The 25,620-nt window shown below is 40.7% G+C and overlaps 1 protein-coding gene and 1 long non-coding RNA gene across 2 annotated transcripts in view; one reads left to right on the top strand and one right to left on the bottom strand.

Annotated features, from left to right (window-relative positions):
• Positions 1 to 19,583, top strand: part of LOC145783252 (uncharacterized) — a 30,741-nt gene extending 11,158 nt beyond the window's left edge. Inside the window, exons 3-4 of the long non-coding RNA XR_014290916.1 lie at positions 19,245 to 19,365; positions 19,452 to 19,583. This is a non-coding gene — a long non-coding RNA (uncharacterized LOC145783252). The remainder of the gene's footprint in view (positions 1 to 19,244; positions 19,366 to 19,451) is intronic.
• Positions 1 to 25,620, bottom strand: part of LOC145783247 (sodium- and chloride-dependent taurine transporter-like) — a 98,281-nt gene that overhangs the window by 59,903 nt on the left and 12,758 nt on the right. The window contains exon 2 of the mRNA XM_082595065.1: positions 265 to 463. Coding sequence (XP_082451191.1) covers positions 265 to 463 — 199 coding nt within the window. The remainder of the gene's footprint in view (positions 1 to 264; positions 464 to 25,620) is intronic.

The following is a 25,620-nucleotide window of genomic DNA, read 5'->3' as shown; positions in this document are numbered from 1 at the left end:
TAATATTTTTGGTTTTCCAACTTTACTTGTTCTTTTCTTAACGTGTACATGGCCTACAACCCTACATGCTTACACACAGTGTACCGTACATACATGGGATGTACTATTTCAAGATTTAAATCGTCCGACTACTTAAGGTCAACCTCTTTTTTATAAACTGAACTAAATATACTATGCATGTGCACTACGCCGCATACAAGATTATTTAAAGTGAAGAACCTGCTTGCATTGCGAAGGTTAAATATAAGCTTAGACATGAATTACCTCCTCCGTTTTTATAGCACAGGTAAGGAAACCTCCAAACATTTCCTAGTCCAACAAACCCTCCTGCGACCGATAGGATAAAGTCGGTCTTTCTAGTCCACTTTTCTCTTTGCATTGGAAGATCATCCTCTGTTGAAAAAGCGTCATCACAAAGTATTCCGTCTGGCTGTAGGATCTCCCCGCCTGATGTAACTTCGTCCTGCAAGTGGGATGAAAGTATTAACGTACAGTAAACGAGAGCAACAAAGTAAATTCTGTGATTAACAGCGCTACAACTCCATACGAATTTAACATTTTAAAGTGTCTGTATGCTCTTATAGTCAGCTACGTCAATTAACAGAAAAAGTGTTTTTGTTATGGAATAGCCTACTTTCAATAGGCCTATTGCTTGTGACTGATATGTGAGGTCTGACAAAAAGTAACTAGACTATAGTCGGTAATTCACTTTTTCACCATGCAACACAACGTCTTTGCTGATTTGTGTTGAAAAAGCTGTAAGCTGAGTTATTCCGTTCTTTTGATACAGATTTTTTGTGACATAGTAAGCTATTAGTAATCTTTGCAAAGAATTTCGTTGCGTTGTGTCGTGCTTTTTTGCACTTAGTGCTGTTGGGTGTTACGCAAATGTCGGCAGCCCAAAAATGGAGCAACACATCAATCAATACTGTAACACCAAAAATCTAAAGTTTTTGGTGAAACTGAAGAACAATCCAACCAAGCGTTTCAGTTGTACCTCAGATTAAAACGGTGAATCAGCATCTACCAACAAGTTTTCATTCTCCATCACCAATTTTGGAGATTTCAGATCTCATTTTCAGTGGGCAATTTCAAGCATGGCATGTGCAACCAGCTTCCTTATAGGCTTACCTTCTTCTTCTTCAATTGCCTTGCCTGAACCAGGCATCGACGGCCTCAGATGAATAGTTAGACCAAATGTTCCTATTATATGTTGCATGGATAATTGTTTCTGTCTTGTCGTTAAATTGTTCCAGATGTGTTTGTCTTTGTCTGCCAGGTGCCCGCTTTCCAAAAATTTTACCAGTTAAAGAGAGATGCTCCAGTTTTTGCTTTCTTATTACATGGCCGAGAAATTTATATTGTCTGGTTTTCATACTTTTTAACAGAGTTCTGGTTTGGTTCACTTGGTGTAGAATTTCTTTATTTGTTTTCTTTGCCAGCCATGAAATGCGTTGCATTCTACGGAAACACCACATTTCAAAAGCATTAATCTTTTCTGCCATTTTTGTTGAAATATTCCAGGTTTCAGAGTTGTAATGAAAAACAGGATAAATATAGCATTTTAAAACTCTAGATCTTGTTTTGAAAGAGATATTTTTATTACAAAGAACTGCACCATAAAACTTGATTTTACATTGTTGAAAGCCTTCTGAAGTGTTTTTTCCATACATTGTATATAAAACGTCATCCTTTTATTAATTACAAAACTCAGCTACAATGTTTGTCACTTTCATTTTTTGTTTTGGCAATATGGACACAACACAGTGTACAGCCTACAATGACATGTAGCTGTTGTTCCGCTTGATAAAATTTTTATCAAAATATACTCCTTTCAAGTGATGATCGTCAGCTGCGTGCCTAGTGGTGAAAACGTTTGCGCGACGTTCGAAAGGACGTGGGTTCGACACCGCTCCAGAGCACACGGCTATGTCTCGGCAAGACACTTAAAGAGAAGGGAACAGAAATATTTTCCTTCCATACCTAATTCTAAGAAATTTTAAAATTGCACATTTTTTTCGAAAACAGTTACATAATGTCATTTGGCTTGAAAACTATGAAATTACAATCTTAAGTAGAAGCGGATTTTCCGGTTACCTCGCTTTTGGTTTCGTTTGCTATGCATCACAGTTTCAATTAAGTTACCTACTCTGTTAAATCCAGTTTTTTATTGGGAAACTAAGAAGCGATTACGATTCAAGTTGCATTTTAATAAGAAAAAGTAAAACAAATGAAAAGTATGAAAAAATACTTAGAATTTTTTTGAAGCCGATTAAAACGTTTGATTGGTTTTAATTCAAACTGCTTTTGATGCAATGTCACATTAAGATGATGATTATGTGCCTGATCTGATGCAGACGTTGGCGATCATGGTCTTCCAAACTTCTCTGTCATTTGACATTCCTATAAAATCGGTAGTTTTGATTGCTGCGTTGCAGTCCATTGGTTCAAGCAGTTCAACTAAGTTAATTTTTGCAGACCTCAACTTCTTTTTCCTTGTATCATGCTAAAGAGTGCTAATTTTTCCAAATCTCCATGTGTGTGAATATCAGAGATGTACGTATACGTCGCGAATTCTACGCCGCAAGTATGCGGCGTAGACTTTTTGTTTACGCTGACGCTTACGGCCACATTTTTTTGGATAGTTTGCGCTTGAGGCTACGCCGTAAAATTTTCGCGATTTTTTAGCGCATAGCGTCAGCACATACTTTTTAATGTATTTTTTTCGCTACAACCCGCCAATACCTTCCAGCGCTGCAGTTGAAAGAATGTTTTCAATGGGCAAAGACATATTATTGGAACCAAAACACACCAAAATGTTTCCGATTGTTGAAGTCTTGTTGCCTGGGAACTATTCCATCCATTAGATGCCGCTGAATGGAGAGCAGTCCTTAACGTGCGTTGCTCAAGCGCACACCCCGAGAGTCGAACCAGCGCCGCTTGATCTTGAAGTTTCTTCGTTCCAGAAGTGACGCGCTAACCAATTGAGCTATCGGGGCGGATCTGCTAGTGCTTGACTGACTGCTAGTGCTGCTAGTGCTTGACAGTCAAGCACTGCTAGTGCTTGACTGACATTTTTTGAGATGTTTTTACTTTTTGCGGTTTCCTAATGACATAAAACTTTTTTGTTGCCTTGGGGAAGCAGTAGCAAAGTAAGCTGAAATAAAGAAAAAGTAAGCTAAAAAACGCAAAATCAGACTGTTATTGAAATAGGCGAGTAAGAATTGACATAAAAATAGCCGACCCGGACATTTTTGATAACAACCATTTTTCTTCATAAAAAGATGGGTTACCTGTTTGACACCCCAAATCTAAAATTCGGCAAAAATCGGACATGGGGAAAGGTCTTTATGGCTAGGGCAATTATTGATCGGCGCGCCATCTAGCGGAAGAAAAACATATGCATTTTCTGTAGTGCTAATTCCTGAATTTCAAGTCTTCTTCTTCTTCTTTCGTTTGAGACTAGATCAAATCAAATTTCAGGGCAGGTGATGGAGAGCCAGGTGAGTGTAGCTTTGTCCAGCGTTGCTATACCATGCGTTCCATTTGGTGCCTTATAGATCGGACATTCGAGAACGACATGATCAGCAGTTTATTCCTCCGCGTGCATTCGCAGGCCGGTGAGGGAGCCAAACCCCACTTGTGCATGTTGGAATGGAAGCGACCGACTCCGGTTCGGATTCTGTTGAGCTTGACCCAAGTCGGCCGAGGCAGGTCCATACCAGGGGGGCGCGCCACCGGGTGAGGTATAAAACGATGTAGTTTCGTGTCGGTGGCACACCACGCTGCATTCCAATTGTCTTCCATGAAGTGTGCTGCGCTGATGGCATGATCGCTGAACGGATGTAGTAATTCAACAGCAGCTGGCACAAAGGGGTGTCTTGACTTTAATTGCCGGGGAGGTTCCTGAGGTGGGATGTTGAGTTTTGCATGAAGCAAGTGGTTAGGATCCCCCGCCCGGCGAGCCAGGTGTATAAGGGCTCCCTTTCGGCGAAGCTCAGCAGGTTGGATGCCTGCGAAGATTGGTAAATACTCTGTTGGAGTTGGGCGCAGGCATCCAGTTACAGTTCGCAATGCGTCGTTGATTGGGCTGTCGATGAGACGGGTGAGGGCACTGCGGCACCAGGCAGGGGCGCAGTATTCAGCAGTGGAGTGGACCAACGCCAGGGTTGCAGTGCGCAAGGTGTCAGCACCTGCACCCCAAGTTGTGCCTGCCAAACGTCTCAGCAGGGAGATGTCAGCTTTTTGCGTAGTGACTGTAAATGGTGACGGTATGTGAGTGACCTGTCAAGTGTAACCCCAAGGTATGTAGGTTCTGGGCAGGGCGGCAAAATTTTGCCGTTAACGGTCTCTTTCAGGTCACGTTTTGCCTCCCTGTTGTTGAGATGGAAGGCTGCCGTCACAGTTTTACTTTCGCTGAGCTTCAGTATCCATTGGTGAAGGTATCCAGATATGGTCGTCATGTCTTGGCTCAACGTCATTTCTAATGATTGCCAGTCTTTCGCAGAGTGCAAGATGGCCAAGTCATCAGCATATGCATATTTGTCAGATGTTGTTGATGGTAGGTCATGCATATAGACATTGAAAAGGAGGGGAGCCAAGACTGATCCCTGTGGGACACCGTTTTTGAGTCGCCGCAGTCTACTTGGTTTTCCGCTTCCGGTGGTAAGGGTAAAACTCCTGTTGTGGACCAGTTCCATGATCATTTTGACCATGTGCCTGTCAGGGAGTAGGCGGAGTAGTTTGTAGACTAGGCCACGGTGCCAAACAGTGTCATAGGCTGCTGTTAGGTCGATAAAGACAGCCCCCGCTTTCTTTTTTGCCGAGAAACTCTCCTCAATATCCTGAGTTAGTAGTGTGACTTGGTCTACAGTTGACCTCCCGTGTCGGAATCCAGCTTGTTCTTTGAGAAGCAGTGGGTCAATTATTGGTTCGACACGAGCGTAGATCAGTCTCTCAAGGATCTTGAAAGGGATGCAGAGCAAGGAGATGGGGCGATAGCTCTTTGCATCGTCTAGTGGTTTGTTTGGCTTAGGGATCACGACGACCAGAGATCTTCTCCATATTTTAGGAATCTTGAGGCGGCGCAGGCAGGACGACAGGAAATCACATAACCAGGACTTTAGAGCATAACCAGCGTGCATGATAAGCTCTGGACATATCCTATCTGGACCAGGGGCCTTACCAGCACTGGCGTAGAGTACGGGGGTGCAGGGGTGCGGCGCACCCCCTGCTCTCATCGGTATTTTAATTCTTTTTTTTCATTTTAATAGGGTATTCAAAATATAGCTGTTTCAAATTCACACTAATTTGGTTCGTTTCCTACGCAGCATGCTATAACAACGCCTGAGGTTTAGGGTCCATTAATAACTATACAGTTTTGTCATTCGAAGCACGCAATAATATCGTTAAACGCAAGTCAAACGCAACAATAGCTGTTGCATCAAGAATTGCTGACTTGTTCATTTCCCCGCCGTTTGAAGCTCACGCTTATTAAATGACTTCGATTCGCTATGACGTAACAATGCAGACGCATGTTTAATGTAAATGTAACCTGGTGTAGCAGTCTTGTGGTTAACCACGTGCTCGAGCGTTGTTATTGCGTTGTAAGCAGTTGAAACTACACCCGGTACACGTCCAGGTACAAAGCCGCAGTATCACAATTGGAAAGTGCAAAACTTTGATTGAAAACACAATTGCCATCTTAACAGCCAAATCCAACATTTCAATTGCCTATCAGTTCCTTGAATTAGTCAAACAAGAATCAGTATCTCTGAAATTGCAACTACCCACTGTCCCACGCGGCCGTTCAGCGTCCCAAACTGATGATGAAGTTTACTTTCCACAAATATATGTGGAAACTTTCATGGCTGCCATTCACGATTTAGGCGAAAGGTTCGATAAAGAAAACCTGTCCCATGTCGCACAACTGGAAAATGACAGTCGGCTCCCCAAGTTTGACGGAAGAACAAATTTCCTGCAAATTTCCCGATATTGATACGTCACAATATTTGAGAGAGGTTGGGAATCTCAGAGCTTTTTTGAAATCAAAAAATGTATCAGAAGCAACTCCTCAACAAATGTGTAGTTTATTTCATGAAGACGACACCTTACCAATCATGTTTCCGAATGTGGCAATCCTCATACGATTGTACTTGACTTTGCCATGCACGTCTTGCGAGGCCGAACGTTCGTTCAGCACACTCAGACGGATCAAGACATATTTGAGGTCAACAATGACCCAAAACAGGCTAAACCACGTATGTGTGCTTAATGTACACAAAGAAAAAGTCGATCGTCTCGACAGAGAAAACCTGATGGCAGAATTTATTGCTAAAACATCAGTTCGAAAAGATACGTTTTGTGGTTGAATTGTTGTATGATTGTTAGTCTGTTTCGCTGTTTTCATTTTTTTCGTTGGTTGCCATTTAATGTTTATGCGACACGTGTGATATTTTGATGTAACTGCACCCTGGTTTTTTTTTCGGTCATTTATCGGTCCTTGACCGATTTTTTAGCAAAATGTCCGAAAAAAATGTAGTCAATTCGGTCAAAATGTCCGAAAAAACAACGTTTCTTAACTTTCGGACAAATGACCGAAAAGTCTCTGCGAAAAAAAACCTGACTGGTCTGCACCCCCGGTAATTTCTAAAACTCTACGCCTATGCTTACCAGGTTTTAGGTGCTTGAGGGCAGCATTAAATTCGCTCCGTGAGAAGGAGCTAGAAATGCTCTCCTGGTCGGGTGTGTTGATCTTCCATAGCTTTTTCACTTCTTTGGTAACAAACCGATCGGAGGTACGATCACACGGCTTATATATCCCATTTTTTATTACCTGCGATGCGATCTTATTAGCAGGAATGGGACATTGTCGGGGTGATTGTCTTGATCGTCCCGTAAGGTTATTGAGTGTGCTCCACGCTGTACGGCTTGAGTGCGAGAGATCGATAGATTGGATGGTCTCTGTCCAGCGTTCTTTTCTTTTTGCATCGAGTCTTTCCAGAAGAGCCTTGGCGGCTGAGGGTGTTGTTTGACCATCTGAAGAGCTAACAAAAGATTGGTAGAGGCGCTCGCACTCTGCATCCCAGCATGAAGTGTAGTTACTTCTACGACCTCGAGGGATGGCTTGTTTGGCACATGTTAAGATGGTGTTGCAAAAGTCCTGGTAGGCCTCGTCCACATTGTGACAGTTAGGTGGAGGTAACTCGTTTGTGAACTTGTTGGTAAGGAGGCTAAAGCGATTCCAGTCGGCTTTACGGAAGTTCCACCGCTTGACTGGTTCACTCGGATTTGGTGTCTTGAGCGGTATTGCGGTAATGAGGAAAGGTCGGTGTTGGGACCGAGGGAACTTCTGTAGCACACGTCTGTCCGGAAGCTGATTGTCGTTGCCAGTGCTAGCAAAGGCAAGGCAATTTCAACTGAAACAAGGATGATTAACATAGTGTCTAGAATAACCCTTCAGCAAAATTTGTTATTTTACGTTGATTCGACGCAAAATAACGTATTTTGTTTGCTGAGTGCCTCATGTAACAGAAATAAGGCTCTAATGATAATGTAAAAAGGTGGTTCCATACTTGATTCAAGTGTTGGGTATAAGAAGGTTTTCATTGTACTAAGCCTTCGGCACTAAGGAGAGTAGGGTGGCAAGTTTCTTTCTCTCGGCCTCCTTTCCTGCAGCAATTATGCCCACCCAATTTATTACACCCTAGGTAGAGGTGAGCGGTGTTTTCAACAACCAGCTGAAGCCGGGAGTCGAACCAGGTTTGCATAATTGGAAATCTAACGCCTTATCCTTTGTGCCATCCCACAGTGTAGCGGTTGTAAAATTTTACAAAATACCAATTAACTAAGATTGATTTCGGAAAATGTAATTTCGTCTGTTACAAAGTATCTGACAAACATGAAAATTATGGGCACATAAAATTTGGTATTGATTTATACCTTGAACTTTCACAAAGAAAAGACTTTAGAAAAAGCATAATTAAGGAGTTGGATAACAAGTATAACATCATACCAGCCAAGTCATTAAATCCATTACATCATCGCCAAAGCTGCACAAAAATACTTACCAGAAGAAACAGGTCGTTACATAGGTAGGTTGTAGCCATTCTTACGTTGATGCAATATCGCCAGACTTTTATTGTCAATTGGCATTTTTATACATCAGGTCACAAGGTCGAGTATTCTCTTGAATGTACTATCATCCCTTGGTCTTTGTGCAAGTTATGGTCAAGTAATAGCGTTTAAACCAGGGGTTCCCAACCTTTTTACACCGTGGCCCCCTTTGAAAAAATCAATGGCCCCCTATTTTTTCAATCTTGAAAAAATTAAGAAACGTCATTTTAATCAAAAAAACTTGTTTATGCAGTAGCCTATAAAGGTCTGGGCAAAATATACAAGTATTTTTGTTAAATTTTAATTTATTTCTTTTGTCATGTAGTGTTGAAGTGGACTTAGAGATGATAGATTAAAAAAATTATTATTTTTCAAATATTTTCATGGCCCCCTTGAAAAAGGCTTATGGCCCACTAGGGGCCATGGCTCCCAGGGGAACCCCTGGTTTAAACGATCAGCTACTTTTTTCCAAGCGAATGGTGATAATACGAATGAGGTAATGGACTCTACAAGTCATCCTGGCTCTTTCTGTCAGTGGGTAGCAAATATCTTCGATTTTAACGAAGATACTCTGACAGGTCATGAACTCATGATACAACGCATGTGATGGGAATTATAAATTGTCAAACACCAAGAATGGCAACTCGACCACTAGTTATTGAAAAACTACACGTCAGTGCAACTAAACTACTGGAATCAGGCAATTTTGGCAATTTAATCAAGTCGTGATCGTATACTGCTGCAAAGACAGGTACGACTTGGTGGTTTTCATGTCCTTTGTTTCTCGGCAGTCGAGTGTAGCAAGAACTCAGCAATAGACACGTGTAGGGTGCAAACTGATGGAAAGAAGTGGTTTAGACTTTAGATGATTTATGGAAAACTGTGTAGGCTATGCATGGAAATCTTTGCCAAAAATGATGGAGAAGGTTTGTAGGCAACAACGTTTCAACAGGGCATTAATGCTGATACTCGTGTAAATGTGGATAACGCCTTAATTGGTAACGATATTATTCGCAAAATATGTGGAAAGAAACTGAAGGAGATTCGCTAAAAAGATCTGACCAAGCAAGTACCTTTGCCGTGATGCAAAAACCTTAAAATATGTAGATGAAGAGATACATATGTCATCCACTGAAATCTTTCACAGATTACTGTCTATAGCTTGTTCGCAGGGGTCACTGGAACTGGATAAATTTCCGTGTGAACTTGCCAATGTTCCACCATCACTTTTCTCAGATGACGGAAGTACGCGAAAATCTCAGACATCTGCATTGTTCAAATACATAATTTACAAAATGAGGATATTTTGTGCACTAATTCTCGATTATCTTGTGTTTCAATTGTATTTGATGGCTGTGCTCTCATTCACCGACTTCTCTGGCCAAAAGTTGGGAATATGAAAAATTTGTTTGAAATCTTCATTCAATATCTTCTACGCGGGGAAAATACCAATATCAGCGTTGTTTTTGACAATTGTGGTATTGAAACAACCAAAGGAGCAAAGCAAAAGCGCATAAAGGTGACCACATCTTGTCCCGACGTAGCAATTCGCTTAGACACACCCATCCCGGCAAATAAACCCGCGTTTTATTAAATAAACGTAACAAGCAAAAATTTATAAACTTACTCTAGGAAAATCTTAGTAACTTAGTAATGGCATTACTGTGGACAAGGCCGAAGAAAAAGAGACGCTGATGTTGCTATCGTTCGTAAGGTTTTGGAAGAACATGAAACCTGCGGTCAAGTATAATCTAACTGTGATGGCTGACGATACTGATATACTCATCCTTTTGCTTTATCAGGCACCATGCGGAAACAGCATTTGTATGATAACGTCTAACGTGAAAATTTCCATTCGTCGACATCAGCTTTCTCGGAGAAAATATGTGTCGATCTTTGCTATTTTGCCACGCGTTCTCTGGATGCAATACAACATCTTGCTTTTAGGAAACAGGAAAAGTAAAAGTTCTTAAAATCTTGGGAGGTCTTGACAAAGTGCAACGTAGGCTAAATGTGCCGCCTTCGGAGACAAGGAAGCTTTAAAAGAAAAGACACGTCTTCCAGAATTGGAGAAGAATTTGTCCAAAATCTGTACAAGCAAGTGTTTTCCATAAATACTTTGAATTTAATGCGCTACCATTACGCTGTATCCCCTAAATATATATCAGTTGAAAGGATGCCTTCAACAAGTAGAGCATGCTACTTTCACAGCCTTTGTGTGCATCATCAAGTGTCAACATGGCGTCATTTGAAAACTGTGCTGAATCCTACTTTCTATGGATATAAGCAAACAGCTTCTGGTCTGGTCCCAATAATGACAGATAATGAATGTGCACCCAAAACCTTTCTGAAAGAAAATAGCCGCAATTGCAGGAGCGCTAAATGTTTATACACATCTTGTGGTTGCTCCAAGAAAGGCTTTAAATGCAGTATTCACTGTGCTTGTGAAGCTCAGTGTGAAAAAGTGTTAAATACCCAAGAGCTGTGAGTGTAGAAATATATTTACTTTAATAAAAATAGTTGCATCCCTAGAACGGGACCTCAAATTGTTACTGTGGTAGTTTTTGCAAGTAAAATATTTGTTGCAATGAATGATTTGTAAATGAAAATAAACGCATATATTAAATATACGATGCCTTTTCTGTTGAAGCAAGGCAATAGTACTGAATAAACGACATTAAATGGTCTCTATAAGCATTACTTTCTCAAATCGCTGATGTTTATCTTTCTATTATACGTTGGTTCTACATCTGCCAACGTTGTATCACCACTTGTTTCAGTTGCTAATGTTGTTGAAGTGTCATATAGCGTATTTTGAATTACACTTTAACGTAGGCAATTTCAATTGCGTGAAAATAATTAGACTGTAATATATGGCCAAATACGTCACAAACATGGGCGTCGGCAGAAAAAATGCAGGGGTGGGGGAGAAGCGGGGGTTGGGAGGGCATAATTTTTGAAGCCAAATTCATCTTGTAAGCTGCAACATAGGTAAGAAAAGTTTTAAATTTGAAGTAACATTTGAGTGGTGAGGTGCAAAAATTGTGAAAAAAATTATTATTTAACGTATGATGGAAGTGGTTGTTGCGCCTACGGCCCAAAACTATTTAGAGAAATCAAAAAACTGAAGTAGAGTTGGTTGAAAACTTATGAGAAAGTGTTTGCGTGGAAGACAAATCCAATTTTTGAAAATTGAACTCTCCCGAGCAAATTACATGTAAAATCATAATCCTGGGGGAGGGGGGTAAGTGCCCTCCCTGCCGACACCCATGATCACAACCTTTTTAAAAAAAATTTAATACACTTATCTAGTTTTAATACACTTATTTGAGTGTTAATTACGTGTACATGCTACTTAAATTGCATTTTACTTAGAACAAATATGTACAACCGCTAGAGGCCGCGCTATGAAAATTTAAAATGCGGTTTTGGGGCAGTTCTCCAAGTCCGATTTTTGCCAAAGTTTGGAACCGTCGGTGTGACTACCAGACAAGCCTCATGCAACTAAAAAATGGTTGTTATCAAAAATGTCCGGGTCCAATGTCACTTCTTACTCGCCTAAAAATTAACAGTCTGACTAAAATCTTCGAAATCAAATTTTCTTTGTTTTTCAACATATGAGTATGTTAAAACCTATTATGTCATCTGGGGAAAAGAATAAAGAAAGCGTAAAAATCTAATTTTTAGAAAAATTTATTTAAACGTTCGCTCAAAGTTAGAAAAACCTGGAAATTACTGCAAAATGTGACAAATCAGGCCGTATCTTTAGGTGGCCATGGTCTTCTTTTTTTATACAGTCATGCATTCTGTTTTTCTTGAATTTAACTCTAAACCCATTGTTTTACTTTTACAGCTTCGGTAGAGAGTTTGTCTTGTTGAACCATAGGCATACGAAGCTTTTATTTTTATTGACAACGAAATTTAGTATGTCCTGTATGAAATATTTTGACAATATCAAGCAAATTACCGGAATAAAAAATATGCCAGAATTACTAGCAAAAAGAAAAAACAAAGCAAAATGGAGGAAGTTCATATGGAAGGCCACAGCTGATCAAACATGATTAATCTGTTGGATCGTTTGTAGATTCTGCTATCAGGACTGTATCATCAGCGTATCTCAAGTTTGTTATATTCTGTCTCTCAACCTTTACTCCATTTATAGCTCCAATGTCTCTCAAAATCATCTCACTGTAAACGCTGAAAAGGTCTGGAGATAGGACACATCCTTGTCTGACGCCACGTCGTATCAGTTTGAATTCGCTAAGATCGCTATTTACAGTATACGTATTACAGCCGTTTGTTCCCAGTAGAGATTTGGGGTAATTCTGAGGTCTTTTCCGTCAATACCAAAACAATGCAATATTTCCAAGGATCTTTCCCATTGTTCATTGCAAATACAGTTGATGCATTTATGCGGCAAGCAAGCATCCAACAGAAATTACCGGGATTATCCATCGCTTTGATTTTTACTGTCTTTTTACTATTTCTCATTCGCTGGTCCATTACATCTGTACCACCTTTAGTAAAGTCGTAAAGCTTGTAAATGACGGGGTTTTTTCTTTTCGTCTTTGGTACCTCCAAGCAATGGCTGTACTATTGACAAAAGAAGGGCATTTCTCATACCTTTGCTCTTTGTCTTTACGACGTAATAATGCAAATTTATATCTTTTTTTCCTGCTCTTCCCAATTCGTAGGAGTAAACGTCTCGATTTTCACAGGTTTTCAGTTCAACAGGTAACCCTCTCCTGTTTGCTTGCAAAGTTCCCACGCACGTGATGTTGTGGGATAGCGACCAGTTTGCAAGAGAAATGCTGGTGTAGAATCTATCAAAAGAAATATTTCTTCCTTAGAGATCGACCTGCACCGGTGCTTTTCGATGCGATATTTCTCAATACAAAAACCCGTATTTCACCGGCCTGCTTGGGTTGAACTGTTTGAAAGCCAATAACAAATACCAAGCTGGGATAACTTTCAACAACTGCACCACAATATTCGAGCTGGCTCCAAGGTCAGGTTCATTCACAGGAACACTTATTTTGCCAGTATATATCTCAAAGTCATGCATGACTCCTTTGCTGTTGCAGAAAACAAAAACTTTGTAGCCATATTTATGAGGTTTGCTTGGTATGTACTGCTTCATGCATAACTTCCCCTTGAATGGGACCATTTGCTCATCAATACTAAGTGTTTGTGTCATTGGGATAGAATTATATTTCTTCTGAAGATGGTTCAACAGTGGCCTCAGTTTAAACAACTTATCAAACTCATTGTGACCAGGTGCCAGCATGTCAGTATTGTTGTTGAAATGAAGAAATCTTTTGATCTCTTCAAAACGACGCCTTGACATAATTTCTGAAACCTTAGTTATTCCAAGGCCCACAGACCAATAAAGTCTTGAGTTTGGAAGATAAATTATCGACATCAACATTACAACTGCAAAGAATTTTTCAAGTTCATCTGCAGTAATTCCCAACGGTTTCGATGGATCAACTTGCACTGCATACAAGTTTGATTGTAACACAATGTGACTCATGATAGTAGCATCAAAAAAAGAACGAAAATAGTTGATGGGTGCTAAGATGCAGTCAGCCCTGTGTGGACTTCCTAACCATTGTGGTACAATGCGAGATGTAACTGCTCCATTAATTTCCTTCCAAGACAGTGTTTTCTTAGAAGTATCTAGAATAGGGACATCCACCACATTCTCATCATCATCTGAAAAAACAATAAACATCACAATGAATATGAGGTTATCAAATGCCGTCAGTGAATTATCAAACATAGTAAACAAAGAACCGAACCTCACCTGAATCACTTTCATTCATAACATCACTTCCACCAATGCCAACTTCTTCAGATTCAGGTTAGTATTCCCCATCAGAATCAAATAAGTTTTCATCATCACTTTCTCCAGCATGTCCTCCAGCAATAGCGGTTGCAAATAATGGAACTCTTGGCCTACGTTTACCATAAAATGTCCTACTTTCCATTGTTCTTTTATAGTAACTGAAAAACTGTAATGCTGAAATACAGTTCAGTTTATTTATTTTTTCTGCTGGCAAATGAATAAAAATTATTTGCACAGCAAGAATGGCAGCAAAAGACCAAAATGTCACCTTTAGTCAGCTAATACAATGTACCGTACGGTACAATTTAGGGCCAATACTAAAAAAATAAGGTTAGTATTACAGTTTACCTAATCAACTGACTTATATTATGGCTTCGCTAACCTCTGCCACCATGTCAATGACATCCTTTTGTTGCAGTTGGTCCACAAAAACTGTCCACATGGGCAGGATTACTAATAGACTAAAAAACCAAGTGCTCAAATTAGGTACGTTTAGATCTAGGCTAATATATGCTTCCAGGAATCAAGTTGACAAAAATTTTCATGCATAATCAAATATACACCTAAGCAGTTACTCAAAATAAAATTACTGCCTTTCCAACTCTTTTCTAAACCTGCTAAACCATACCAGCAAATGAACAAGTTAGCAGCCTCTGCCAAGTCTTCACACAGAGAAAAACGAAAAGTTGATTTCGAACACACAAGCTTGATTTTTTCAAAGTTTCCAAAATAAAATAAAAATAGGAAACGTAACAAATATGGTGATGCGAGTGATGAAGCGAAAATCTGTTTTGTTGACCAATAAAACAAAGAAACTCTAAACGTAACAAATTTGATGAGTTGGGCGATAGAGGAACACGCAAGGCCCTATTTACCGCTTCCAAAACCCCGGTTAGTGGGCCCACATCCATGGGCGTCCGCAGGTTTTCGGCTAGGGGGGGGGGCAAGGTGGGTTCACTATGCCCATTCGGCCGGATGCAAAAATTTTTTGAAAATTTGACCATTAGCCTACAGTATCCAGACAATGTATCATTTTTATCAGTATTTACATTTCTACGGATTTTTATCAAAATTGGCCAGAGCAAAAATCATCAGAGTTATATAATCGTTTTATTGCATACTATTATGGTGCTCAAGTGAACCTTGCGTAAGGTATAAATAATTTATACTTTTGGGGTAATAATGCACTTTGTTTTGTCATAACTGTGTGGTTTCCGCAGCGACCGACTGCTAGTAGTTCCAAATCCAAGAAGAGATACAGGGTTGTCAGTTTGGAATAATTGATTCCAGATCTGGAATCAAAACGAACTGTCTAGTAGGGAAAAAAAATGTCTGGAATCTGGAATAATTTTTAGAAGCAAATTGGGATTGTTTAGACAAGTCTAGATTGTTTCGGTAATTGTCTTTTTTTTCATTGCATTTCGTAGCTGCAACGCAGCTATATATGTTTTGGGGGGGAAGAACAGTCACCTTCACGCGGTCCCCCCTGTAAGTAGCATTATAAATATGCGAAACGAAGACTGTCAAAACCGAACCTCGACCCGGAGCGCTCAGCACAAGACCCCACGAGAACCGCTCTTTTCAGAGCGCGGCAGTCTCACTGTCGACAAGTACCGTCGTCCCACCATCTTACAGCTGAACGCTGAGGGCATCACATCCAGCAAGATTGATGTGATCGAGCAGCTCGCTCATAAGAACCGAGCTCTTGTCATCCTCCTCCAGGAGACCCACTGCACTTCTGCAGACAAGCTAGTAATTCCACACTATTCACTAGCTGGGTCAACCCAAAGCAGGAAACATGGCCTCGCCACGTTCGTCCATGAGAGCTTGAACTGGACGCTTGCAAACTCCTCCGTCAATGAAGAAATAGAATGGGTTTGTGTGAGCATTGAAAATTACAACATCATCAATGTATACAAGCCACCATCCTCACGCCTGAACCCATCATCTATACCCGCATTCCCCTCACCCAGTATCTATGCTGGTGACTTTAACTGCCAGCACACCGACTGGGGTTACAAGTACATCAACAGCGACGGAGAATGCCTGGCTACTTGGGCTGCGAACAACAACCTCGCCCTCCTTTACAACCCAAAAGATCCAGCCAGCTTCTGGTCCGGACGCTGGGGAACGGGCACCAACCCTGACCTGGCCTTTGCAAGCATGGACACAGACAGCTCTCTTCCTGACAGACGTGTGCTAGAGAAGTTCCCACGTTCCCAACACCGACCTTCGCTCATCACTGCCCCTAAGCTTGTCTCTCCCATCCCAAGTGCCCCAGTGAAGCGATGGAACTTTAGAAAGGCCGACTGGAATCGCTACAACCTCATAACCAATCAAAATGTGGCGGAACTACCATCACCTTCTACCGCCAACGTAGATGAGGCCTACCAAGACTTCTGCCGTGCTATCAAATCCGCAGCTAAACAAGCTATCCCTCGCGGCCGCCGAAAGAACTACACGCCGTGCTGGGATTCAGAGTGCGAAAATTTATACCGCTCTTACGTTCGTGCCTCACCAGGTGCTGCCTCTACCTCAGCCGCAACAAAACTGCTCGATCGGCTAGACTCACGGAGGCTAGAGCGATGGAAAAACACCGTCAACACTATCGACTTTACACACTCTAGCCGGATAGCATGGAGTACTGTCAACAACCTTACGGGTCGTTCAGCACGCCCTTCCCGCCAATGCCCCGTTACTGCCAATAACATCGCATCAGAACTGGTGAAAAATGGGACCTACAAAACAGGCGATCGCAAGTTCTCCAAACTTGTAAAGAGGGAAACGTCTGATCTCTGGAAAATCCCAACACCAGACGAGGAAAGCATCTCTGAAGAGTTTACGTCAGATGAGTTCACCGCTGCCCTACAATCTACTAAGACCCGTAAAGCCCCTGGTCCCGATAACATCTGCCCCGAACTTGTACTCCATGCTGGCACCGCCATGAAGTCTTGGCTGCGAAAATTCCTGTCTTCCTGCTTATGCCAACTCAAGATCCCCAAAATTTGGAGACGAGCCAAAGTAGTCGCGATCCCTAAGCCTCATAAGCCACAAGAGGATCCGAAGAGCTATCGACCTATATCTCTTCTCTGCATCCCTTTTAAAATCTTCGAACGTCTTATCTACACTCGAGTCGAACCAATTATAGACCCACTCTTGCCCCGGGAGCAAGCTGGTTTTCGACGTGGAAGATCTACTGTGGACCAAGTCACTCTCTTGACTCAAGACATCGAAGACTGCTTTGAGGCAAAGAAGAAGGCTGGTGCTGTGTTTCTTGACCTCACAGCTGCATACGACACCGTATGGCACCAAGGCCTCACCTGCAAACTGCTCCGCCTGCTCCCGGACAGGCACATGGTCCGCATGATCATGGAGCTCGTTTACAACAGAAGCTTTACCCTCACCACCGGAAGTGGTAAGCCAAGCAGGTTACGACGCCTTAAGAATGGCGTCCCTCAGGGATCTGTCCTGGCCCCCCTTCTGTTTAACATCTACACCCACGACTTGCCAATCACGGTATCCGCAAAGTACGCCTATGCCGATGATCTGGCCATTCTACACTTGTCGAATCAATGGCAAACATTAGAAGGGACTCTAAACCAGGACATGTCGACACTTTCGGCATACCTCCAGAGATGGAGACTGAAGCTCAGCGAAACCAAAACAGTGACGACAGCCTTCCACTTAAACAACCGGGAAGCAAAGCGCGAGCTCAAGATCAGCACCAATGGAAAAACCCTGCCCTTCTGCCCAAACCCTAAATATCTAGGGGTAGTCCTGGACAGGTCGCTCACTTACCGTCAACATTTGGAGTCACTACGCAAAAAGATCTCAACACGCACAGCTTTGCTAAGGCGTCTGGCCGGCTCTGGCTGGGGAGCCGGAGTTGATACCCTGCGCATTGCCACCATCGCGCTAGTTCACGCTCCAGCAGAATACTGTGCACCTGTCTGGAGCCGCAGTGCCCACTGCCATCAAATCGACACTGCCATAAACGACGCCTTGCGTATCGTGACAGGATGCCTGCGACCTACACCATCGGAAAATCTCCCTGTCCTTGCAGGCATCCAACCAGCTGAGCTTCGTCGCGAAGAAGCCATCCTGTCTCTCTCTCGTCGCGCTACGAACCCCAATCACTTGCTCTACTCAAGTCTCTACGAGTCTGTGAACGAGAAACCCCTGCGACTGAAATCGAGACACCCATTTGTACGTGCCGCACAACTCCTGATGAAAAGTGCTGAAGACCAATCCATCAGTGCGGCTACGTGGGCGGATCACCAATGGAGCTCGGAGTGGAAGAAGAACTCCTCAAGACTCCAAAGTTTCATCTCCGATACCAGCCACCATCCAACCGGAATGCATTTGCCAAGGAAGGCCTGGGTGCGGCTCAACCGCCTGCGTACTGGCGTCGGACTATTTCGCTTCAACATGCACAAATGGGGGATGGCTCCATCCGCGATCTGTGAGTGTGGCATGGAGGAACAAACCGTAGACCACACCATCTGTAACTGCGCCATCTACCATGCGCCAAATGGTGTGCGTGGTCTGCGTGAATTGGATGACGAATCAATTCAATGGCTGCTCGACACCTGCCCAAACATCTAGACCGCGTCGCCGCCACTGCCCAAGGGTGGTAAAAGGCAGAGCCCCTCGACCCTTGCAGTGGCGAAGAACAAGGTTCAAACGAAGAAGAAGAAGCTGCAACGCGTGCGGGTAACTTTCTGCACTAGTTCCGTCTCTTTGTTTGAAACTTTGTTGCTAAATTGCACGTTCTCTGGCGCGAACGCCTGTCTGTGAGAAATGTGACGCAACTCAGTTAGCTGACAGGACTTTCCGCACACTAACACTGGGTTATATTTCCATGTATGTTAAGTTTACTAGTTTTAATCTGTTATGTTTTGAGGTTGTTACACCGTAGTTATTGTTAAGTACGGTATTTATTGATTTTCATATTTTGTTGCATCGAAGAAGTTAGATTAGAAGTTCAAAAATCCAAGAGTAGCCTACATGAAGTTTATTGTAGGAAGAATATGGCTCTACGCAGTGGCGTATCCTGGTGGGTTGAGCAAGGCATTGAAGGGAAACAATAAAACTCGTGGAGGGTAATAACGTGCCGAAGGTACGCGTATTCTAGGGGGGTCCGAGGTCATGCCCCCCGGAAAATTTTTGCAAAGTTACATTCAAATAATGGATTATAGTGCTTTCTGGAAACACTTTTAGGGTAATATTCGTATGAAATTTATTAGCAGATAAACTAAACAGCTACGGTATTAACTTACAGGAAGCTCTTACACGAACGGACAAAAACTGGGCAAGGTTTCTCAGCAGGAGGCAACCCTACGTACATTTTTCAAGAATTCTAATGATACAAAGAAAAAACAGTTGCTCGATTTAACTTACCGGTACTGTGTTCATTTGTTAGGATAGGCCTACATCGTTTAACACTGCTAATCATTTGACAAACTTTTTCAACAAGTACCGTACGCAGGCACAGATATAAAAATGGGGCGAACAAAGGCGACAAACTTCATAAAAAGAATGTGCTGGCACCATCTTATCGCAGGGATATTTTCATTTCAACAGGAAGATTCTTGCCACTACTTGTATATTTACAACGTACACTGCGTATTTAATGGTATTTTGTTCTAGACTTAAAATGAAATGTCTAGAATAAATTTTAGAATAATTAGAATCAAACTGACATGCAATCTGGAAGGGAAGGCTACAACTAATCTGACAACCCTGAAGAGATAGGAAAGGAAGGTAAGAACAGAGAAAAAGAAGCATTTGAAGCGTTTAGAACGAAAAGTGACTAAGTCACAAAATACTACTAAGGAGATATTGACATATACAGTTTTCAATTGCATTGTAAAATCATGATTTAAAAGATTTTTTTGATTTTACCATATGTCAGTGTCTACAACCCCAACCTAGTTCTGATTGCACTATTAATTGATTTTTTAGTTGAACTTGTCAAAAAATATTGATAATATTCTTTTTTGGACTTATGCACTTTTCTTCAAAATTGGCACTTAGGCACTTTTAGACACAAATGCTGGACTTAAGCACTTTTGCAAAGAGCGACTATACAAAATTTAGCGAATAAGCAAATAGCACTGCCCTTGAATAATATCATGGTTTAACCCTATTCGGACTAACGGGTGGATGGGTTTCGTCCATACTTAAAACTTTCATCGATTACATAAAAGTTACTGGCTCAAATTAGCTGAAGTTTTATGACTTTTCCTAAAAATTATTCATCTTTGTTTTAGTAATAAAATGACATTTTTATGTGGTATAGTTTTTTAGTTATCAGCAGTTTTAGACACCCTACTCCTAAAATTGCCAAGTCATCTGAAAAACTTTATCATCTTGTACAAGCAAGTTAGCAAACATTTGTATTGTTTTGTGCCTTCAAAGATTTACTGCGTGACCTACATGACCACTGAAGTACAGGTAAAGTACAGAGACTTCCCCACCTTCATTGGCAATGTACAGTAGAATAATAATTGGGTTAGGCCAACTAGACTACATAATAATAATTGGGTACACTCTCAAAACCTTCTTCCCTTCATTAATAGTGTAGGCCAGGGCTTCCCAAACTTTTTTGCTCGCGACCCCTTTTAATCTTCTAAAATTTTCCGCGACCCCCTTTACGGTTAAAAGGATAAACAATGCGAAATATACGTTTGTGATATTTATTGAAAGGTTTAATTTGAACGAAAACTAAAAGCAAGCTATCCGTACCCGAAGTCTACTACTTTACTAGGCCTTGTAGCCTGCTGAAAACAAAACCAAACAAAAGGTAAACACATTTATTCACTGTGATGGGTGCGACTGCTCCCTGCGACAAAGCAAGTCTAGCCGGCGCTCGATGTTTGTCAATGCTGGTCTCAAGGCAGCTTCAATGTTATTTACGCTGGAACGGTATTTTATCAACTTTGAAAACACTAACACGCACATATACGTGGAGACAAACGGCAGGAGTGCGGTTACTGCTAAGCCAAATAGGCCTAATGGTGAATATTCTGGTCTAACGTTAGGCTAAGCCAAAAAGTGTGAAACTTTTTTCCAGAAAATTCAAGCCACAACTTAGTTGAAAGATAGATCTGCAAATTTTTCCTGGGATTTGAAAGAGAGGTAATCGATACTTTGTTTTTGCATGGTCCGCCCCGATAGCTCAGTGGTTACGTGACCAGCTCAAGATCACGCGCGCAAGTTCGACTCTCGGGGTGTGCGCTTGAGCAGCGCATTTTAGGACTGCTCTCCATTAAGCGGCACCTAGTGAATGGAATAATTCCCCGGCAACAATCGGAAAACTTCACTCTGCCAATCTCGGTAACCGGCTGTGTCAAGAGTCTTTACAAGTATGCGAAACTACCAGGAATAACCTATCAAGGCTTTGCCAGTCCGAGGATAAAGATTCAAAACCAACCAAATGGGTTTTGGATCCAATCTAAAAGTATTGTCCAATTCTGGAAGAAAATACTTTTAAGCTCTTTCAACAGTCTTGACAAGTGTCGATAACCAGAGGCTTAATATAACGTTTGATTCCTCGCCATTGTTAGCCAAAAACTTTTTAGTAAATCAGATTATTTCAAATAAATCATTTTTAATGTTTGTTTCTAGATGTTTAATTTTTTGATAAACGCTCCAACTTTAGATTTCCATGTAAAAACATAAATGTTTTCTCCTTGGAAGGACAAATTAAATGCGTTTCCTTTTTTCAGGGAAACCTGACAAATAGCATAATTTGAAAAGCCTTTCCAAAAACGTCTTTACAAACACGGCGGACAAAGGCTACACTTTTTCCGTTGGAAAATTCACGACTTAATTTTTTAACACTAATAACTTGTTAAAGCATTGGCTTTAGTTTTGAAATCCACGTTTACAATGCAGAAAAGAGGATTTTAAACTCCTATTCCATATTTCACTAGGCTATATAAATTTAAAAAATACTGGTAGCCTATTGAGTGCACGACTCTTAATAGTTAAAAACTTTCACAGCATCTTGCATATAAGCGATAATATGCAGTGCTTTGTGTAAAATTTGTATACTTTCTGCGACCCCCGAAGTTCGTTACGCGACCCCTCTGGGGGTCGCGACCCCCACTTTGGGAAGCCCTGGTGTAGGCTATAGTATAGAAGTAAAGAAGACTGGTAGATAGGCTAGGACCTTTACAGAATAAGTTCTAAAAATAATAGTCCAATCTAATAGGCTACTTAATCTTCGGTTAAGTGTACTTCATTTCGTTATCTGCTGGCACTAACACTCCATCGAGTAGCCTAATCAGTAATCATGTCCCATGAATATTGAAGTCTGCACTGCTAAACTTCTTGCAAACTGGACCTGCGGACTGCTGAATTTGATTCGAAAGCAGTAGGCCTATAAATACTACCGGTATTTGATCACTTATTTGCAAAATATCTACAACTAAAAGCTGATAAAAACACTACCGTTTTTAACACTACCAATGATCCCAACCCTTCACCTACCCTACCTAAACCAGAGGCAGTGTCCCAGTCTAAATAACCGGTAACCAGCTAATGACTTTATATCAGGGTTACCAGAGCTATATTAAGGCCAAATTCATTATAAAATAAGGCCAAAAAGGGCCAAATTTTTTATTTACTTCTATTAAGGCTAAATAAACGCTAACAACTTAATTAAAATATTTTTTTGTAAATACCATTTAACGATCAAGCATAACAAAAAATAATTTAGCTGTCAGAGCATAATGACCGGTTCGTTTGGTACAATATATTTGTACCGTATACTATTTTTCTCAGCAGACAAAATAAAAGGTTTCTCTCTCTCCTTTGCATAATCTGTTTAATAAAAAATTACTGTAGTAGCAGAAAAACTAGAAACCATTATCACTTTAATTCATCATCAGTATGCCTTACTTACTGTATACTTACTCACTTTCAATACTTGGGAATAGGCTATACCTTTGTAACATGTACCATGTTTTTAACTAACAAATTTATATTTTAACATTTAACCGAAAATTATCAGTATTGCAAAATGCATTTCAATGCTGCAAATTCAAAACCTAACGTTCTCATAGAACATAAGTCAAGCTTCCTGTTAACAAACGCCACTCACACAGAATCTAGCTCAACACATCTGTATTTCTAAAGCGACATAACTATGAAACCGGTATAGCTTTTCCCTTGATTCTTACGATAGCTGTTATTGATGAAAAGGCTCTACCGGTATATTATGAAGTAAGCGGGGAATTGAAAAGGACAGGCATTCGAAATTAGACTGGAAAAACGAACGGACTGAATTTTAGAACGAGAAGGTTAAATTCACGCCGGGAGAATGTCACTCATCCGACACCCGTCTCAATAAACTAGATTAGTTAGTCAATTTTCTCAACTCCCCGAATACTAAAACTTGTAATATTGATAAACAATAAAATGTATGATTCTATTTAATTCGTTTGCTTTTTGTAGGAAGTCATACCCCTAGACTAGACGCCAGAAGCCTAAATTATCCTTTTAAATTTTACTTTTATAAACAAAAAAATATAACAATTAGAACGTAAAACCCTACACCTTAACCTTTCAAAAAAATGATTAAAATAAAACTGTTTCTGATAAAATTGGTTCTTTAACCGGTCAAAATTTGCAGCCATAAAAAAGGCCAAATAAGGCCAGATTTTCTGGCATTATTTGCATCAATTGTTTTAAGCCAACTGCAATTTAAAAAGGCCAGATTTTTGGAATTTGGCCTAAAAAAGCCATCTGGCAACTCTGCTTTATGTCCTCTAAAATGGAACCCGATCAAAAAGCAATATAAAAATCATGTCACGTGGTTAAATGACTCGACGCTAATGGTCAGAACTGACTTAGTTACTTTTAGAAGAAAAAATGACCTTTCCGCTCAAAACCTGTATTCGAAAATGATGACCTAGCAAACTTCATACCAAAATATTTTTGTGTCTGGTGACAAAGGACAATGAAAACAATACGTTTTTGTACTTAATTCAATTCGAGTGAAAATGTGACTTAGTCACTTTTCGTTCTAAACGCTTCATTTCAATTACGCGATGGTATTTGGGAGTCTATAATCTTTAAAACCATACACAGAAAAAAGTTAAAAAAGTAAATAATTATTTGCAATGCTCTGGCATCGTTTCTGCACAGACATTTGGAAGCATTGCAAAACTCTTTCAAAGGTAACTGCTCAGCGCAGAGGATATTAAAATTCCTTGTTGAACTGGAGTCTACCAGTGATAAGAATCTTCCAAGACATGAGCTCATGGAATTGAGGGCAATAGAATTATTTAGATCCTTCAATTTGAAACGTATTGGCGATTTTTTGGACTTCATTGAAGCAAGCAAACCCTCTTTCAGAGAGAGTCATGGCTGTTGTAATCCCTTTTGCGACCACATAGTGTCTGAATTTTTGCCACTATGTGAGTCAGAATCTTTATCTTTGGTGATAGCCAAAACAAAGAGTCAGGTTCGATGCAAAGCATGACACGCGTGTAGCCCTATCAAAGACGAAACTACAGTTTCATGTTCTTGTTGAAGACAAACAGCAGCACCCTTCACATTCATGAGATTAAATCGAAGATTTTGGAAAACAAATTACTTTCGCTATTTGTTCAATGTATTAAAGCATAAATTTTGTTACCAATTTTATTGCGTGTTGTCCAGTTTTCATGCAGTTCTATAGTTGTTTTGTGCTAGGCCACAAAGGAGGTCCACACAAACCAAAAAAATAATTTTTAGAGACCGGCGTTAAGAAAAAGTTTAAGAACCCCTGATATAAGATAGTGTGAAATTTTACTTCACTTAATAATGTATTTTTCTTAATTTCAATTCGCTTAGTTTCGAAGTAAGTTTTTCAGTGACCGATCACGCTCTGAATCAAGCAGTGTCGCCAACCATTTGAGATGCATTCCAATGTAAAACCACCAACCCTTCTCGCTGTGCTTGAAAGGGAGTCGAGCGTGCTAAGGCATTGGTAACTTCATGATTAACAGTCACTCAATACATGCGCATGTGTGTGTATTGCGCCTAGACAACTGATAAATTGGAGATTATCTGAAGTGTATGCAGCAGCCAGCAATCACAGAAGGGCAGGCTATTATCAGCAGACATCGGCATTCGGCAATCGCAAATAAAATTTGCGCCTGGTGGGGAAGTAACACATTGCGTAGGAAAACTCTTTTCAACTGTAGTGTATATCAGACATATACTGTATTTACATCAAACAAATGTTTCTATGATATTACAAACGACATCACGAATGATATAATTACAGGGACGTGTTAACTTCTCCCCGTACCCCGGCCGAGACCCAGGCCTCGGTATATTGGTATAAATATAATGCGCCAAATATAATCAATAGTTTTTGCAACAAATCATACACTACTTTAAACGTTTCCACCTGCTGCAGTAGTCCAATACATACAATGTTGTTTACTTTGTCAATTCCTATACTTTGCTACATTTGTACAAATATTTAATGTACTATTTGTATTAATATTAGTCGGTTGGTTGGTTTTGAATCTTTATCTTCGGACTGACAAAACCTTGATAGGTTATTCCTGGTAGTTTCGCATAACCTACCTGTAAAGCAGTGGTTCCCAGTCTGGGGTCCGTGAGAAAGCATTTGGGGGTCCGTGATTACCTTGATG

Source organism: Aplidium turbinatum, chromosome 14, assembly GCF_918807975.1.
Source record: "Aplidium turbinatum chromosome 14, kaAplTurb1.1, whole genome shotgun sequence".
Lineage (NCBI taxonomy): Eukaryota > Metazoa > Chordata > Ascidiacea > Aplousobranchia > Polyclinidae > Aplidium > Aplidium turbinatum.
This window is presented reverse-complemented; position numbering and strand designations above follow the sequence as displayed.